This window comes from Sorex araneus, chromosome X, assembly GCF_027595985.1.
Source record: "Sorex araneus isolate mSorAra2 chromosome X, mSorAra2.pri, whole genome shotgun sequence".
NCBI classification, from domain to species: Eukaryota; Metazoa; Chordata; class Mammalia; order Eulipotyphla; family Soricidae; genus Sorex; species Sorex araneus.
Window position 1 is genome coordinate 264,285,927 of NC_073313.1, and position 15,568 is coordinate 264,301,494.

Sequence of the window (15,568 nt, forward strand, 5' to 3'; positions counted from 1 at the left end):
AACCACCCGGGACTCCATCGAGAATTGCCAGCTGCACTTCGAGGCTTCCTGGTCCCGTTAGTGATCTAATTCTGATTTGGGGTGGCGGGTGTTCCCAGTAGTATCCCCACATCCAGTTCTTTGAGCCAGCTCCCTGGCCACTAAAATAATAGTCCACAAGAAGTCATAATGAGAATTAAGTTACTGATCTATTACATGTAAGCCATTAATAAAATCTGGCTTTAGTAGTTGCCGCTGTTGCAGGAGTTGCACGGCCAGCGGTGCTGGGGACGGGAGCCCCCGTGAGGCGCGTGTTAGGCCCCGGACAGGCCTTCCCGAGGAGCCTACGGAACAGTCATTGAATAAGCCCATTGTTTGTTCGCATTGCTTTGTTTCTTCATCTTTTCATTTTAATGAATGAAGTTTTGTTTGGGGTATAGTGTTATATTTTTCTTAGACTGTATATACAGTGCTTTATCCAGCCTTTCTTTTTTTAAGTTCAGGAAATAGTTCATAAGCTTTGCACATAAAATTCCCATCCTATATAAGGTAATGTAAGTGTTCTTCTAAAATAAGTTCAGAATCAGAGGAATTTGACCCATTGAACCAGAACAAGTAGAAGCATCAAATCGTAAGATTTTTGAAACTAAAAGGGGATTTTATGATGATCTCATCATGCTCAATTTTACAGAAATGTAAGATCCAGAGAAACGAGTGACTTATCAGGGATTTATATGTCATAGTTTGTTTTCGTTCATTGTTTTTCCTACTGCATTCAGTTACTACCTGCAGCAGTGTCATCCCCTTGTTCATCATTTTCTCGAGTGGGCACCAGGAACGTCTCCATTGTGAGACTTGTTACTGTTTTGGCATATCAAATACACCACAGGTAGTTTGCCAGGCTCTGCTGTGCGGGCGCGATACACTCAGTAGCTTGCCGGGCTCTCCGAGAGGGATAGAGGAATCCAACCCAGGTTGGCCACATGCAAGGCCAACGCCCTACCCACTGTGCTATCGCTCTAGCCTGTGGATTTATCATCTTATCCAGATGAGAGCATAGCTTTTTTTTTTTTTGCTTTTTGGGTCACACCCAGCAATGCACAGGGGTCACTCCTGGCTCTGCACTCAGAGCACCCCCTGGCGGTGCTCGGGGGACCATATGGGATGCTGGGAATCGAACCCGGGTTGGCAGCATGCAAGGCAAACACCCTACCCACTGTGCTATCGCTCCAGCCCCGAGAGCATAGCTTTTTTTTTTTTTTCTTCTTCTTCTTCTTTTTGGGTCAGACCCAGCAATGCACAGGGGTCACTCCTGGCTCATGCACTCAGGAATCACACCTGGTGGTGCTCAGGGGACCATATGAGGTGCTGGGATTTGAACCCGGGTCAGCCGCGTGCAAGGCAAATGCCCTACCTGCTGTGCTATCACTCCAGCCCCGAGCATAGCTTTTTAAAATACAATTTCTACATACTAATTTTGGAAAATGCAAGACAGCCTAAAGAAGCAAACACAGATACCTATAAATCCCTTCCTGAGTGAGTCAGCACGGGACCTGTAGTGCACTGGAAACCTCTGTTCTCTCTAGCCGTTTGAGCGTAGTGACACTATTGGGACTTCAAACTGCACCAGCATCCCCTCAGCCTGTCATCCACTGGAATGAAGATTGCAAACAGAACTAGTTTCTACACCAAAAATGTTTTAACATTATTTCAACCATTAACTTGTGCTGCTTTCAAATATATCCTATAGCCCTTTGTTATTCAGAACTAAATGACATTACCATCCCTGACTCGACAATCACAATCAATGAGTAGAATTAAACTCTCAGCTCTTTCTCTTCCCCCAGGTGAATCAGTTCAGACAGCTGTATTCCAAAGTCATCAACGATAAACATGATGATGTCATGGCAAAGTTTGGCGCTATTCTGGCCCAAGGCATACTGGATGCAGGTAAATATCTTTGTGTCTTCAGATTTATATACCTGATGAAATAACCTACCTGTGCTAACTATATGACACAGTAGAAATTCAGCCAGTGGCAAGTTATTCCTGGAGATAATTTGGAAAATGCAAGCCTGCAGTTCATAGAGGTGGTTTAGAATTGTAAAGAATATAGACTGATGGGGCTGGAGTGATAGCACAGCGGGTAGGGCGTTTGCCTTGCACGCGGCCGACCTGGGTTCGAATCCCAGCATCCCATATGGTCCCCTGAGCACCGCCAGGGGTGGTTCCTGAGTGCATGAGCCAGGAGTGACCCCTCTGCATCACCGGGTGTGACCCAAAAAGCAAAAAAAAAAAAAAAAAAAAGAATATAGACTGTTGGGGTTTAACCCCAGTCCTTTTATAGAGTGAGCCGGGTTATCTTGAGAAGTTATTTTCCTTTCCGTTTCTCTTCTCTTTTCCCTGAAAGAGTTCAGTGAGTGTTGGCCAACTTTTTTCTTCCTAAAATAAGATGTTTGAAATATTTGCCAGTCCCTGGAGCGATAGCACAGCGGGTAGGGCGTTTGCCTTGCACGCAGCTGACCTGGGTTCAATTCCCAGCATCCCATATGGTCCCCTGAGCAGCGCCAGGGGTAATTCCTGAGTGCAGACCCAGGAGTAACCCCTGTGCATTGCCGGGTATGACCTAAAAAGCAAAAAAAAAAATATTTGCCAGTCCCTAACACAGTCTGCCGTTACGTTCCCACCTTCACTCTCTTCACCACTTTACTGTAGTTTATTTCAGAAGAGACGGGCTGTTCCTCCTAGATAGAATATCGTGCTTTTAGAACTTAAATGCATGTGTAAGGCTCATTCAGCAGATTCATTTTATGAGGGATTGAGGGCCCTGCAGTGCCCAATGCTGCCCTTGACTCTTGGCAGTGCTCAGGGGAGCATATACGGTACCAGAGATCAAACCTGGGTTGACCACATGTAAGGCAAGCCTTAACTCCTGCACTGCCTCTCCAGCCCTCGGCGTGTTTCTTCCCTGTTGTTACTAGCAAGATCTCAGGAGAAGGAGAGAAGGAAACTAGCACAGTGGAGTTTAACTCAGCAAATTGTGCAAAATCAAAATTAAAGTTGAGTGAAACTTTGGGGAGGTGCTCCCAGGCAGTGCTCAGGGAGTCTGGGCCACTCCCAGTGATGTTTAGCAGTTTGCAGGCCAGACAGGTCCGTCGAGGGCACAGTGATAGTGTTGGGGGCCACGGGGCGTGCCCAGGAGCCTTGGAGAGCTTTGCTTTGGGCGCTGCTCCTGGTGGTGCTCGGTGCCTGGCCAGCCCATTCCAGGCAAAACACTGCAAGTCCACGTGCTGCTTATGCCTTACTACTGACCTTGCAAATAAAGCTGCCGGGGGTGAGGCTGGGGAGACAGATTAGAGGGCTCGAGTGCGTGCTCTGCAAGTGGGGGCCGGAAGTAACCCCCAAGCACCAAGCCACTCGACATGACCCCAAAAATGGGGGGAGGGTAAGTTTAATTGTCCTTTTTTTGGGGGGGGGTCACACTTGGTGATGCACAGGGATTACTCCTGGCTCTGCACTCAGGAATTACTCCTGGCGGTGCTCAGGGGACCATGTGGGATGCTGGGAATCGGACCCAGGTCGGCCGTGTGCAAGGCAAACGCCCTCCCCGCTGTGCTATTGCTCCAGCCCCAAGTTTAATTATTTAATGACCCTGGTCCTATACTACTCTGTTAACATGGCCCCTTTATTTTCATGGGTTGAAATTCTGTGATTTTAGTAGTTATGGTGGTTTCTCATGCACATAGTTCCAGCACTGCATCTAATGACCACATGTCCCCTTTAAACAGGAAGTAGAGGCTAAAGAGATAGGACTGGGTGAAGGCACTAGTCAGGTTTGATCCCTGGCACTGCATAATTCCCTGAGCCCCACCAGGGCACAGAGCCAGGAGTAAGCTCTGAATTCAGCTGGTTGTGAACCAAAAGCCAAAAAAAGTGGGGTGTGAAGGGGCCAGAAAGACAGTACACGGGTAATTCAGCTTTGCTTTGCATAAAGCTGACCTGGGTTTGATCTGTGCAGCCACATACCCCCTTAGCACCACAGAAATGATCCCTGAGCACAGAGCCGGGAGCTGATCCTGAACACAGTTGGCGGTGGCTCACACACTGAACAGCACTTTCTGCCACTTGGCCCTTGTTGGCAAATAGGATTACTTTTTTATTAGCATACCGTTTGCTGGAGCGATAGCACAGAGGTTGGGCGTTCGCCTTTCAAGCAGCCAACCCGAGTTCGATTCCTCCGCCCCTCTTGGAGAGCCCGGCAAGCTACCAAGAGTACCGAGCCTGCGCGGCAGAGCCTGGCAAGCTACCCGTGCGTATCGGATATGCCAAGAACAGTAACAATAAGTCTCTCAATGAGAGACGTTACTGGTGCCCGCTCAAACAAATCGATGAGCAGTGGGATGACAGTGACAGTGACCGTTTTGATCCTTCAGATTGTTTTGAACAGGGTACATCTAGATGGAAAAAAAGGCTCCCTCTCCCTTCCATCCAGTGAAAACATAGCACCTCCTGTTTGGGAGACCCCCGGTAACTCATTGGGTGACTTACATAGAGATTCCATCTTAGATTTTATAAGCCGTGTGGCACTTAGAAATCTCTCTTGTTGACTGCTGGGTTCACGTTTGTGGTCCCTCTCTTTTCCCACAGGCGGCCACAATGTCACGATCTCCTTGCAGTCCAGGACTGGACACACCCATATGCCGTCTGTGGTTGGCGTCCTTGTCTTTACCCAGTTCTGGTTCTGGTTTCCTCTTTCACATTTCCTGTCGTTGGCGTATACCCCTACGTGTGTCATCGGCCTTAATAAGGATTTAAAGGTACGTTTATGAAGCCTCATTTGTGGAGTGTCCTCTTCGCTCTGTCCAGCTCACTATCCCTTTGTGAGACTTTGTGTGAAGCTTTAAGGGTAAGTTGGAATCTGAGCAGTCACGTTTTTTTCAGTTGAGTGGTGCCTTTGTAGAAATGTTGAAAATCAAGTCTCTTTACTAACTAACCTTGGATAAGTCAGTTGAGAAGGAATGCTAAAAGAAGGAAATAAACATCAAAATATAAAAATGTTTTATCACTATCACTATCATCCCATTGATCCTTGATTTGCTGGAGTGGGCCAGTAACGTCTCCATTCATCCTAACCCTGAGATTTTAGCAGCCTCTCTTTACTCGATCTTCCCAACGGTGCCACATTAGAGGCTCTTTCAGGGTCGGGGGAATGAGACCCATCATTGTTACTGTATTTGGCATATGAATACGCCACGAGGAGCTTGCCAGGCTCTCCCATGTGGGCAGGAAAACTCTCGGTAGCTTGCCAGGTTCTCCGAGAGGTAGAACTAGGCTATAAGATGTTGCACACCCGCAAAGTGGCCATGTGCTTCCGGGAGCATGGTTTTTATAGTCTCTGGATATTGCCATTGATGGGATTATGGGGGGGGAGGCGGGGGAGCGTTTCTGGGTGTGACTGCCCAGCTAATAGAAAATGGGGGATCTGGACGGAAAAGGCCCAGTCCCAATCCTAGCAGGCTTGGAGATCTCAGCCCTGGGTCCCACACGCCTTGGGTTCTTCTGCCGTTCCTTCAAGCGTGAGGCTTGTCTGAACATGTGGAGAGGGGCCTTGAGCATGGCTGTGGCTGAGTTCAGGAGTGAGCGCAGCTAGATGTGGCACACGACAAAGAAGAGAAAGCAGAGTGGTGACATGATGACATAGTTGAGGAGGGCTGTAGGTGAGCGTCCCCGTGGGTTGGAACTTGGGGCTCTCTTTGAGTCCGTTCGCTTGTTGAGCGCACTTGCACCCCATGTGGTCCCCGAGTCCTCTGAAGTGATGGTAGAGTGCAGGGCCGGGACTAAGCCCTGAGCACCGTGGGCTGACCCCCGGAGTCTTGATTTCTGTTGCTTTAATGGCGGGGCATTCTTTTTATTTCTTCAGATGCCAAAAGTTCAGTATAAATCAAACTGTAAGCCATCCACATTTGCATATCCCGCCCCTCTGGAAGTACCAAAAGAAAAGGAAAAAGAAAAGGTAAGGTCTTTGGCCTTTTGAGAAGTGTTTCTAGAAGCTGTTCAGTGTTCTGCTTGTTTGTTTTAAATATTCTTGTATATTAAAAGTATTCTAAACGAAATACTTATGTAAAATCTAGCGTTACTCAAGAATGTCTAGTATTTTTTCCTCGTGGTCTTCCACATCTTGTCATAAGAGTCACAGTTTATGAATCTCTGCAGATATTTTGCTGCGCGTATCTATACTTTTCATGCCAGAATAGTCATTCTTGGCATACTGCTCTGCCTCATTATTTTCAGTTGAACAGTTTTTCTTCATGACTCTTAATGTATACAGGTCTCTTTCTCCACAGCAGCAGAACAGCCCGTTTATGTATGTACCATTGTTTAGCCAATTTTGACTGGGCATAAACACTTCAGGTTGTTTTTAATTCATCTCCATCACAGATGAGACTGGTGTACATTCATGCACTTTGGTGAATATACCTGTAACTTGGGATCTAAAAATGGAATTGCTTGATAAAATGTAATGTATGTAATTCTCATGTATTAACATCATTTCTTTAAATAAACATAATGAAACACAGGAAAGGAATTACAAATGGCCAAAGAACATGAGAGCTGGTCTCTGGGAGTGAGCTTGTCTCTGCAGGGAGGTGGGCTGAGGGGAGGGAGGGGCTCGGAGAGTATGATGAGGAAGTGGACACTGGCGGACAGTGCAGTATCAGCACATACGAAACCCTGTCATTCACAGTCTTATAAATCATAGTGCCTCGGTGCTTTGAAATTTTTTAATGAGTATAAACTATACGCCTACCGATGCTATATAAAGACATTTTTGATATGTGTTCAGAATACACCAGATAGTAACTATACTTGCCCCTGAAGTTTCCGCAGTAAAAAATACCCTTCATGATACACTGTTGAGGAAAGTAGTTCTTGCTCAGAGCAGCATTCCCTATAAGACAGCTATCTAGGGCCTGAGCAATAGTCCGGCAGGGAGGGCTCTTGCCTTGCATGCCGCCATCCCGGGCTCGATCCCCAGCATCCCAGACGGTCTCCGGAGCACCTCCAGGCGTGGTTCCCAGTGCAGAGCCAGGAGCAGCCCCTGGGCATCGCCGGGTGTGGCCAGCAAAGGCGGTTGCTTGTTCACTAGTGTTTTTCTATATTTTAAATCTATTTTTTTTTTTTTTTTTTTTTTTTTTTTTTTTGCTTTTTGGGTCACACCTGGCGATGCACAGGGGTTACTCCTGGCTTTGCACTCAGGAATTACCCCTGGCCGTGCTCAGGGGACCATATGGGATGCTGGGATTTGAACCCGGGTCGGCCGCGTGCAAGGCAAACGCCCTACCCGCTGTGCTATCTCTCCAGCCCCTTAAATCTATTTTTTAATGCAGTGCCAGGGGCAGAGCGACAAAGCATGTGCTCTCACGGAGCCACGTCCCAGCCCGGTGCTTTCCCTGTCAGGCAGGAAGGGGTGCGGCCGCCACACCTCAGTCTCAGGAGTTAGCAAGGCAGATCCGCCTACTGTGTTGACTACAGTTTCATTTTTCTTTTTCTTTATTTGGTGCTTTGATTTACAAAGCTGTTGATTATAATAATGTTTCAGGCATTCATTGTTCTGCCTCTAAACTACCACTATCAGTGTCTCCACTGTAGAGTAAAGATTTTTTTTTCCTTTTTAATTTTTTTGGCTTTTTGGGTCACAGCTGGTGATGCTCAGGGGTTACTCCTGGCTCTGCACTCAGGAATCACTCCTGGCAGTGCTCAGGGGACCATATGGGATGCTGGGAATCGAACCCCGGTCGGCCGAGTGTAAGGCAAACGCCCTACCCGCTGTCCTATTCCTCCAGCCCCATACGCCTTATTTTTTTTAAATGTGTACAATCTCCCAGGAATGAAAGGCTCACCTGATAATAGAGGTGATAAGTTACCCAAATAAACATGCTGCTTACTTTTCCATTTATCCCCTGTTCTTGATCACACTGCCTAAAAATAATAGTTCTTCATGGGCTTGAGTAGTTTTTTTTTTATGTAGGTAAAGGATTATATTAATATATCCTATTTGCTTTCTCTAGGTTTCCACTGCTGTGTTATCTATAACTGCTAAGGCTAAAAAGAAGGAAAAGGAAAAAGAGAAAAAGGAGGAGGAGAAAATGGAAGTGGTAAGTGTAACTTGTGATTCTTTCCGTTCTCGCTCCAATTCTTTATCTGGCTGAAGACTCACTCCTTATTTGAAGACTTTATTGCCTCCCTATAAATTACCTCGTGCCAAACATAGACACCTAGATAATCTTAATTAAAAGAGAATTTAGGAATTACTTCTGTTCGGGGGCCAGAGCAGTGGTACAGCGAGCAGGAGCAGAGCACTTGCCCCGTGCGTGGCCAGACCAGGTTTGAGCCTTGGCATCCCGTATGTGCCCCTGAGCACTGCCAGGGTAATTCCAGAGGACAGAGCCAGGAATAATCCCTGGGCTTGCCGAGGATAGCCCCAAAACCAAATATTTGTAAAAGAAATTACATCTTTCTGTAGGGGAAAATAGAGGGCACAGGTCAGGAGTTAATAGTCCTAGGAAAGCAGAGCCAGAGTGTGTCTTCCCTTGTGAGGAGCAGGGAGGGTATGTTTGGTTTGGGGGCCACACCTAGGGGTGCTCAGGGATCTCCTGGCAGGGTTCCAGGAACTGTGTGTGGTACTGGGGGTCCAACCTAGGTTGGCTACATGCGAGGCAAGTGCCTTTCTGTGCCGGCTCCCTGGCCCCTTTGATTTGTACAGGTACCGAGACACGGCGGGAGGAAGAAGGGTCCTGGAGAGCAAAAGGAGACACGTGCCTATATATAAATAGGTGGGTGGGAGGGATATGGAGTGGGTGAGGTGCTCGCTTGGCACACAGCTGGACAGGTTCGATTCCCAGCATCCTACCTGGTCCCCCGAGCTACACCAGGAGTAATTCCTGAGTGCAGAACCAGGAGTAACCCCTGAGCATCGCCAGGTGTGACCCAAAAAGGCCAAAAAAATAATAATAATAAAATAAACCTTACCATCCTTTAAAACCAAATTAAACAGTTTTACAGAGTTAATTTCTTCTTCCTGAGTCCGGTACCACTTCAGTTGAACAGTTTAACGACCTTTTATTCCTAATAATTGCTCTCATCAAACACTGTTCAGTGATGTGGCGTGGAAGTAAGCCTATTTTTCCTTTCCCAGGATGAAGCAGAGAAAAAGGAAGAAAAAGAGAAGAAAAAAGAACCTGAACCAAACTTCCAGTTATTGGATAATCCTGCCCGAGTTATGCCTGCCCAGCTTAAGGTCCTGACCATGCCGGAGACCTGTCGGTACCAGCCCTTCAAGCCAGTAAGTCTCTGGGGGCCCTTCGCCCTGTCTCTGGGCGACACTGACCTGTAGTAGATGGAGCGTCGATAGAGCAAGGTGAACATCCAGACCACTCACAGAGCTCTGCTACCAGTGGATCTCTTAGCAAAAGGAAAGAGGAGGATCTTCCGTGTTTCATCTCCCCGAGGCTTATGCCATAGAGTGCAGACTTTCGAGTCAGACCCCGTAAGTCTGCACTTACACACTTCGTGGTCTTGGGCCAGGTTGTAAGCCTCTCTCTGCCTAAATTCCCTCCATTATGAAACAAACGTATTCCTACATAATAGCACTAGACATTCATGGAAAGCAAGTAATTAGGTCAAGAGGACTGTTTCGGAGCCACTCCCGATGGTACTCAGGAATTACTCTGGGTGGTGCTGGGGGACCATATGGGGTGCTGGGGACCAAAGTCCAGTAAGGCAAGGCCAGCATCCTGCCTGCCGCACTGTCGCGCCAGCCCCTCACTCACGTGCCTTTCTTTAACACATACAAAAGAGGAGAGGTTTCTGTCGCTCCAGAAATCTTTCACACACCCTTTCCATAATCTGGGAACTTCCCTTAAAGTTTCCTGAACTTGGCCCTCAAAAAAAAATTTTTTCCAGTATTATAAAGGTTGTCCGGTTCTTTATAATTTACACTACAGTAGCTACCCTTTTTATTCTTTACCTTTCAGTCTGTCTCTGAATCTCAAATATATGTTTGTGTTGTAAAGAGCGTAGTTGGGTTGTTTTTGGGTTTTTTTTTTTTTTTTTCATTCATGTAGTTTGTCTCTGCCTTTAGAATGTTTTGTTCAGGGGCTGGAGCAATGGCACAGCGGGTAGGGCATTTGCCTTGCACAAGGCCGACCTGGGTTCGATTCCCAGCATCCCATAGGGTCCCCTGAGCACCGCCAGGAGTGATTCCTGAGGGCAGTGCCAGGAGTAACCCCTGTGCACTGCCGGGTGACTCAAAAAGCAAAAAAAATTTAAAAATAAAAATAGTTAAAGGACAATTTAATTAGAATGTTTTGTTCATTTCTGTTTTGTACAACTAATAACAAGATGAGATATGCTCATCAAGATACCCTGGAGAGATCGTACAGTGGGTGAGGTACTTAACGTGCATACAGCTGACCTAGGTTTGATCCGTGGCACCCCATGGTCCCCCTAGCACTACCAGGTGTGCCCTGCTTCCCCCACCAACAAAACAGTTTATTGTCTTTCTGTTTTTTATTCTTCTATTTCTCCATAGATAACTTTCTGGTATTAAAGGCCATCTGGTGCAGAGAATCAAATTGGGGTCAGATGTACACTGGGCAAATGCCCTCGCCACTGGGCTGTGTGTGTTTGCTGTTCTGGAGTGAATGTTAGTAGTTAGGCATAGTCTAAAACGACTCATCTTCAAGAAAGGCAGACCTTATCAGGGTGAAAAAGCTACAGATTATGTTTGTGTTGAAAGAAGGGAAATAGTCTTAAATATATCGGTGCTACATTTGTTGTATAGTGTGACAGGGCAGAGTTCTGATGAGTAAAAATCAGATTAGCTTGAAATACAGAAATGCTTATACATATGTGAATCATTTACTGATGTGCCTGTGCTTTTCCTTCCCAGTAATGGGCTTTGGTAGAAATGTTTTTCCAGATAAGCCCTTCCACTGTCGACTGATTTAATTAGAGAGCAGCTTTCCATTTCCTGAGCAGGGTTAGCACGCCAGAGATGGAGAAATAGTTGGTGTTCAGATTTACCTTCTGCTAATTAATATACTTAGGAAAGGGCTTAATATATGTAATTCCTTCTGCCCACTATTTCCCTCTGTAGGATAACATTGGCTTGTCCTTTCTGCCTTGCCTCGGGGAGTTTAGGTTTATTAGGTTACTCCCATCACAGTGCTCCCATTCCTCTGTATTAATTTGTAACCTCTTTCTTTGTGCTCTGCTTCTAGTCACTGTTACATAGGAAGGATTTGTCAGTTAAGGTGAAAGCCATTCAAGTTATCTGTGATACTTACGTTCTTTCTATTCTAAAATTGCTGAAGAAAAACAGTTTTTTTGAGGTTGAGGCGTTAGGACAGAAGTTAAGGTACTTAACTAAGTACTTGAAGTACTTAACCTAATAGCATAGGTTCTAACTTCCAGACCCACTGAGGTCAGTTTACGTGCAGCCCGCCCCAGTTCAGCCCCGGGCACCACATGCTCCCCCACACCCCTTTGGAAGCCAAAATAAATAGATAACTTTTTATATATTGCTTGTCTTCTGTATCCAAATGGATGTTTTTCTCACAGATAAGAGTACCTATTCAGTTACTGTATCTACACTGCACTAAAGTGTGTCCAAGTCACCTGGAGGTCTTGGTACAGTGTAGTTCTGGCCCTGGGAGGGAGCAGAGGCCGGTGGCCTGCTTTGTCTGCGGAGTTGGGGGGCCTGGGCAGGGAATGGACCATCCCTGGCGACACGTGGTCTCTCCAGAGTACTTCGGGAACAAAGCAAAGGACTAACGCAGGACCACACGCTGAGTACCAAGGCAATAGGAAATTGATGTTACACGATTAGTAACCATCCTCCTGGCAGGAACCGTTGTTAGATTGGGAGCCATCAGCCAGATAGGCTAATAGCAGGTTATTCTCACCTCCAGACCCACTGAGTAAGTTTGCAGATACTCCTGTGGACCGGCCACCTTCCCCTTGATAGCAGTGATTCTTCTTCCCTGTCGGGCCGTACGCTGAGTTGGAGGGTTCTGTTAAGTCAGAAAGGCTTGTTTGCTTGTGGTGCTTGGGATGAAGCCCAAGCCTCAGAAGAGCAAGACAGGTGTTCTCCAGCTAACGGGCCTCTCGGGTGCCGTCCGGAGGGGTGACGTCTAGAGCAGTGGAAGCGCAGCCTGTTCATCTCCCCATCTGCCTTCGCAGCTCTCCATCGGGGGCATCATCATTCTGAAGGACACGAGCGAAGACGTTGAGGAGCTGGTCGAGCCTGTGGCGGCCCATGGCCCGAAAATCGAGGAGGAGGAACAGGAGCCGGAGCCCCCAGAACCGTTCGAGTACATCGATGACTAAGGAGCAGAGGTACGCTCGGGCACGAAGTCGTGCGCCGAGTCTCGCTGGCTTCCGCCAAACTTTGCCTTCTCTGATTTTTTTTTTTCCCATATGTGGCCCTCATTCCTGTTACTTTTGTTTGTTTCCTGATTCTGCCGTCTGACACTGTACCAGTGCTGTTCAGAGGGGCCGGTCCGCAGACTGTTTCCATATTTCTCTAAGGAGAGAGAGAACTGGGACTGGAGCCATGGCTCAGGGAGAGGGCAGTGTGCGCCAGCCTTGCACACAGTCAACTCAGGTGTGGTCCCTGTCACCCCAAATAGTCCTCTGAGCACTGCCAGGTTGCGGCCCCAACACCCACCCCTCAAAAAAAATCAGGAACTTCCTCCTGATGCAGACTGTAAATCTAATTAATGCCATTTTCATTCAAAAAAAAGCCTCGGGGCTGGAGTGATAGCATAGCAGGTAGGGCGTTTGCCTTGCACACGGCCTGGGTTCGATTCCCAGCGTCCCACATGGTCCCCTGAGCACCGCCAGGAGTAATTCCTGAGTGCAGAGCCAGGAGTAATCCCTGAGCATCGCCAGGTGTGACCCAAAAACAAAACAAAAAAAAAGTTTCTTTATCTTTTTTTTTTTTTTTTTTTTACTTTTTGGGTCACACCCAGCAGTGCACGGAGGTTACTCCTGGCTCTGCACTCAGGAATTATTCCTGGTGGTGCTTGGGGGACCATATGGGATGCCGGGGATCAAACTGAGGTTGACCATGTGCAAGGCAAACGCCCTATCGGCTGTACTATTTTTCTGACCCTCTTTATCTTTTTTCTTCTTCGAAAAGTAAGTGGAATTCAAGGATGTGATTGTTGACTCTTTTATACAGTGTGTGGACTAGCACTGGTCGATTCAGAGAGCCCAGTTTGAATAGCACAACTAGAGAAAAAGATGATATTCTCATAGTATTAAAGCGAGTCTTTTTTTTTTTTCTTTTTTTTTTTTGGTTTTTGGGTCACACCCGGCGATGCACAGGGGTTACTCCTGGCTCTTCACTCAGGAATTACCCCTGGCGGTGCTCAGGGGACCATATGGGATGCTGGGATTCGAACCCGGGTTGGCCGCGTGCAAGGCAAACGCCCTACCCGCTGTGCTATCACTCCAGCCCCTAAAGCGAGTCTTTAAGGGGCTGGAGTGATAGCATAGCGGCTGGGATGTTTGCTTTGCACGCAGCCGACCCAGGTTCAATTCCCAGCATCCCATATGGTTTCCTGAGCACCGCCAGGAGTAATTCCTGAGTGCAGAGCCAGGAGTAACCCCTGTGCATCGCCGGGTGTGACCCAAAAAGCTAATAATAATAATAATAATAACAATAATAATAATAATAATAAAGTCTTTAGATGCAAAGAGTTGAAATAATCCCAATTTTATGAAGTTCTTGCAGTTGGTTTTTTCATTTTTTGCCCGTTTTTAACTTGGTCATCTCATAGTCGAAGATGCCTATGCACTGTATCATCAAAGATCACGCCTGATGCTGTTCAGAGACACTCCTCACAGTGCTGGAGGACCGTATCGGGTGTGCCAGGAATTGAACCCAGAAAGCACATGCCTTACCCACGAGTACCATCTTTCCAACCCACAGTCAAGATTTTTTCATCCCACTCTACTATATAAATTTTAAACTGATTTACAAAGTTATTTGTAGTTGAGTTGCAGGTATATGGTGTTCCAACACCAGTTCCACTATGAATACATTGAATACATTTTTAGACAAATAATAATAATAATTTATTTCCGCTACAGCAGTTAGGAAATCTAATTAATGCCACTTTCAAAAAAAAGTATTGTTTTTTGGGGGGAGGGTTTTGAGTTTTGTTTTTGTTTGTTTTTCTTCTTTTTGGTCACACCCAGCGACGCTCAGTGGTGACTCCTGGCTCTGCACTCAGGAATTACCCCTGGAATGCTTGGGGGACCATATGGGATGCTTCCATCAGCCCCTCCATCATCCACGCTGCCTTGCTGGAAATCACCTGGGTTAGTTGTCAAAGCACTTACAAGATGACTGAAGACAGTGGTTGGGAACTGGATTATTGGTTTTCAAAAGGATAAAATACTTAGGATTTTGAAAACTGTATTCTTGGCAGTGATACAGACACTGAGCAGGGCAAAGAGGCGTGTCAGGGCTGAGCAGGTAGAGCTGGGGGCTGGGCTTGCCCTTGAAGGCCTAGTAGTTAAGAAACTGTTGCTTTTTTTGTTTATTTGTTTCTTGGCTTTTCGGGTCATACCCTGCGATGCACAGGGGTCACTCCTGGCTCTGCACTCAGGAATCACCCCTGGCGGTGCTCAGGGGACCCTATGGGATGCTGGGAATCAACCCAGGTCAGCCCTGTGCAAGGCAAACACCCTCCCTGCTGTGCTATCGCTCCAGCCCCAAGAAACTGTTTTTAAAACTAAAAGTGACTACCTTTCCTGTCTGCACCCCACCCCAGGGAATCCCGTTTCTCATCTGGAGAAGCTTGTCCGGCTCGATGGGAAATGCCGAGGAGACTCGTGCTGAGACCTGCTATCCGCTGCATGCTCCATTGCCTCGCACTGCCCGGGAGAACGTGGCCGAGTCTGGGTCGGAGGGAAGATGCGCCGCTCTCCAGTGTACTCTTTCACAAAGCCCGGTTTTCGAATAAATATATTAAAATCTCCGATGGGCACAGACTTTGTTTGCCAGCCTGGGTCTTGAAGGACTTTAGGGCTGGAGCGTTGGTACCATGGGGAGGGCATTGCCTTTTACTCGGCCGGCCCAGGTTTGATTCCCCAGCGGCCCCTACGGGCCCCTCAGGCACTGCTAGGAGGGACTCCTGAGTTAGCACCAGGAGTAACCCCTGAGCACCACTGGGTGTGGCTCAAAAAAAAAAATCTGTAAGTGAAAGGATTTAGTACCCTTTCCCCCATTTGAGTGCTAGGATGGGTGCTGATTTCCATGTCAATGACAATGAGAAAGAAGGGGATCGTGCCTTCCTTATCACTTCAAGAATTCTGAATTTTTTTATTGTGATTGAGGATATGGAATTACTGAAGTTCCTTTAGTGATCCAAAAGAAATAGAATCTGTTCATGTGACTCGGAAGCATTTTATAAATGTGAGCTTTGCTTATTTCCTGTTTTTTGTTCTTTTATGGGCAATAAGTATAATTTAGCCACAGGACCTAAATAATACACTTTTTCCCTTCTGCTTTTAT

The 15,568-nt window shown here is 46.9% G+C and overlaps 1 protein-coding gene across 1 annotated transcript in view; it reads left to right on the forward strand.

The window, feature by feature from the left end:
• The window catches only part of PSMD1 (proteasome 26S subunit, non-ATPase 1), an 85,009-nt gene extending 69,977 nt beyond the window's left edge, over positions 1-15,032 (forward strand). The window contains exons 19-25 of the mRNA XM_004610864.3: positions 1,827-1,929; positions 4,627-4,796; positions 5,900-5,992; positions 8,049-8,135; positions 9,176-9,322; positions 12,223-12,378; positions 14,826-15,032. Coding sequence (XP_004610921.2) covers positions 1,827-1,929; positions 4,627-4,796; positions 5,900-5,992; positions 8,049-8,135; positions 9,176-9,322; positions 12,223-12,369 — 747 coding nt within the window. The 3' untranslated portion in view covers positions 12,370-12,378; positions 14,826-15,032. The remainder of the gene's footprint in view (positions 1-1,826; positions 1,930-4,626; positions 4,797-5,899; positions 5,993-8,048; positions 8,136-9,175; positions 9,323-12,222; positions 12,379-14,825) is intronic.
• Positions 15,033-15,568: the final 536 nt, after the last annotated feature.